The sequence below is a fragment of the Nicotiana sylvestris genome, chromosome 2 (assembly GCF_000393655.2).
Source record: "Nicotiana sylvestris chromosome 2, ASM39365v2, whole genome shotgun sequence".
Taxonomy (NCBI): domain Eukaryota; kingdom Viridiplantae; phylum Streptophyta; class Magnoliopsida; order Solanales; family Solanaceae; genus Nicotiana; species Nicotiana sylvestris.
In genome coordinates this window covers 74924869-74928495 of record NC_091058.1, presented here as the reverse complement: position 1 = coordinate 74928495, position 3627 = coordinate 74924869, and the positions used below count along the sequence as shown (strand labels likewise).

Below are 3627 nucleotides of genomic sequence, written 5' to 3'. Positions count from 1 at the left end.
TATTTTTAGGATCCAATGACACCGACAAGAATGGTATCAAAAAAGAAAAATAGAATAAATGGTTAATTTTTTTTCATGTGGTTAATATCCAATGATTATCTATATTTACTGAGAAAGTGTAAATTTTAAGACTATTTACATACAATCCAAATAACTTAAATATTTGACATGATTAGTGTCCGCGCATCCGCACGGATACTAATACTAGTATATCTTATAACAACAGAAAACGTATCTACAATCAGTAATATAGTAAATGATATCTATAGATAGTTAATTACCTCTAAAAGATAATGCTTTATGAAAATTCTCTAATAAATTCCTCGATTTTCTTTAATAAAGCTAAGCTAGTGGTCCAGACAGAAGCCACTGTGAAATGAATGTCTTGATTAAGCGATAAGATCTTCATAGTTTTTGGATTTGTAGCATTATCTAATCACAGTTTTTAAATACCAATGACATTTGGCTAAATTATACTGCTCTGCTGGCCGACTCGTTCTCATCATTTTACTTTGACCGAAATCTAAACACAAGTACTTGAGACGAAGATAAAGCATACACGTTTCTAGCTGGTTGTAAATATGGTTCTTTGACAGGCAGTCCTATTCAGCTTAATCTAATTTAACAGTCATATGAAGATATCCAAGTATGGAAAGCAGAATCAAAGACGAAAGGCATAATACTATTAGGGGTCGTTTGATTAGAATATAATTTATACTGATATAAGTTATATTGGGATAAATTATGCTGGTATAAGTTATATTGGGATAAGTTATGCTGAGATTAATTATGTTGAGATTGTTGTTTATTCATTGTTTGGTCTGTTGTATTAAGAATGATAATTGCATAATTTCTAAAAAGAAGGTATAAGTTATACCGGTGCTAATTACCCCACCTTCTATAAGGTATAAGTTATCTCAGTGTTAAAATTAACACTGAAATAACTTATACCTGATTTGCTAACCAAACAGTGTATTAAGGTGGCATTAAATTTTTATAGCACCTTTATACCTTCTTATACCTCATACGAAACGACACTTAAAATATTAATATTCCATCGGGAGTATTTATAGCGATAGTCAGTGGAGAACACCTGGAATCAATAAATTACGTGATAACATCTGACCGTGCTTTAATTTGTCAAAAAGTATTATATATAATTGATCGCTATGTTTTATAAATAGAAAATAAACCTTAATTTAAGATTGAAAATGAAGTCTTAGAACCTAGGCCTAAAACGTTGTACAAGTCCAATTATAAATGCTACGTATGCCGCTGGCAACAGCTAGACTAAGACGAGGATATTATCTAGGAAGATATAATTTGCTACTTAATTTGTGTAGTTTTCTATAGGAACAAAACAATATTATGATATTTGGTCAAGGACGGTGTAAAAGACGGATGGAGTGGAGCAAGTCGTAGGTTTTTAAGACTGCGATGACATCCGATTTCATCATTAACCATGTAAATGGCATACCTCTAATTTTTGGATTACAAGAAGAGGATAAGGTTCCAAATTCCCACTAGATGAAGAAAATGATGATGTAGGGCACCACAGTTGCCACATGGTTCCATCACATTACCGCTTATGGCTTATATATAACTCGTGGCTTATTTGTACTAGCTGCACGTACAGATCAACAAATTGCTAGCTGCTGCCCTTTATATATTCTTCGACCGTCTACTTACTGCCCATACCAGCATTTTGTTTCCAAATTAAAGTTAAGGAGTTGCTCATTTGTGCAACGAAGATGGGCTTGCTAGATCACCTTTCTGACCTCTTCGAATTCCATCGAGGCCACAGCAAAAAGAAGCTCAGCAAACTAAGGAAAAGGCAACTTGAGGTATGCTCTTAATTACGTGCAGAGCTGAATTAATTCAGGATTTTTATACGAGAGGGGCATAGTATTTTGCTTAACCGGTGCGTCTTAAAGGCCTTTAGTGTTCAGGGTGTCAAGTACTTTAAATTAATCATTTTTAAGATATACGAATTTTGCCTGAGGCTTATGGGTTTGGTGACCCCTTACTATTAAAACATAGGTCCCTCTCCGATTACGTGCATGCTTTAAGTAAATAGGACGTTCTAGTATATCTTACTTCCTCTGAGATAATTTGTAGATGGTGGAGATAAGAGTGAAAATGGACTGCGAAGGTTGCGAAAGGAGGGTGAGGAAGTCGGTAGACGGAATGAAAGGAGTGACCAACGTAGAAGTGGAGCCAAAGAAGCACAGATTGGTAGTTACAGGTTATGTGGATCCAGATAAAGTGTTGCGTCGAGTAAGGCATCGCACAGGAAAGAAGGCTGAGTTTTGGCCATACGTTCCTTACGACTTGGTGGATCATCCCTACGTGCGCGGTGTGTATGATAAAAAGGCTCCAGCAGGATACGTTCGCAACGCCGATGGTAACCCGCAGACGTCAAGCCTTGCGAGGGCAAGCTCCACAGAAGTCAATTATATCACTGCCTTTAGTGATGAAAATCCTCAGGCATGCACGGTTATGTGATGCAGAAAGTTGCTTGGTTCATTCAAAAGCTCTAATTAGAAGTACTAGGAGGAATTGCGTGCAGTCAATTAGCTAGTCGATGTAAGGTTGTTAATTAAGCTAACTTTTGTTGTATTGAGTATGACGATATATAGTTGTGTCATATACTTCATCAGTCTGATTTTATGTGTGCGATTTTCACGAATCTGGTCTCCTTATAATTAATTATAAGTGCTTTCCGCTGAATTATCCATGTAATGAACAAAATTTTAAAAACACACATTAATACAATATATATCTGCAATTGTTACGAAAAATTATGAAAATAGCGGTACTTAGCACTTATTACTATTTGGTATTTGTTTGATCAAAAAGTGTTAGAGCTTTTTCTTAAACTAATTAAATAAGAAGACTTTAGGTAAATCCCAACCAACGATAATTTATTCTAGATCTAAGATAGAAGATGAGAGTAAGCAAGCATACACACATAAGATTTAATTTTAACATTGATTAAATTCCATTATATAAGAAGAGGATGACGATTTTCATAATGTATAACAATCAATGAGGAATACATGGATGGAAAAGGTCACCGATTTTTAATAAGGTAGAACTCTATATATTTGGCGTGATAAGACTAACGATTTATGTTAAAGATCTGAGCTTCCTTGCTTCTTTCTCCTTCATGGGGGAGAGAGATGAAGATCCCTCCTCTTTTTAGGGAATATCTCTATGTTTGGATTTGTTCTGCCCTTCTTGCTTCCTCTTCTCACTTAGTTTATATACTAGATCTTCTCCCTTACCCAACGGTCATTAATCATAGTACTTAAGTCGTTTGACTATATTACGGGCTGACCCTTAAAATGCTGTAATCAATTCGCCTCTCAGATACTCTGAATACTTGATCTCGACTGTGACCGAGGTACGTGCCGTTACGACGTGGTATGGATACAACAGTCCCAACTAACTTTTCGTTGTCTCTTCCTACGCCTACTCCTATCTGGTCAGATTTTGACTCATACAATATTCACTTAAAATAAAGCCAATGATGCTGGAATTGGGAATGATTTGTAGCAACTGCCGAGCGCTGCCAGACTGACTTCATGGGATTGGAAACGTTCTAAATGGATTTAACTTCCCCCC

The 3627-nt window shown here is 35.8% G+C and overlaps 1 protein-coding gene across 1 annotated transcript; it reads left to right on the top strand.

The window, feature by feature from the left end:
- Window positions 1-1622: 1622 nt before the first annotated feature.
- LOC104236155 (heavy metal-associated isoprenylated plant protein 26) lies at window positions 1623-2689 on the top strand. Its single transcript, XM_009790032.2, has 2 exons — window positions 1623-1844; window positions 2119-2689. The coding sequence occupies exons 1-2, from the start codon at window positions 1752-1754 to the stop codon at window positions 2503-2505; spliced, it is 480 nt and encodes a 159-aa protein (XP_009788334.1). The 5' UTR covers window positions 1623-1751; the 3' UTR covers window positions 2506-2689.
- Window positions 2690-3627: the final 938 nt, after the last annotated feature.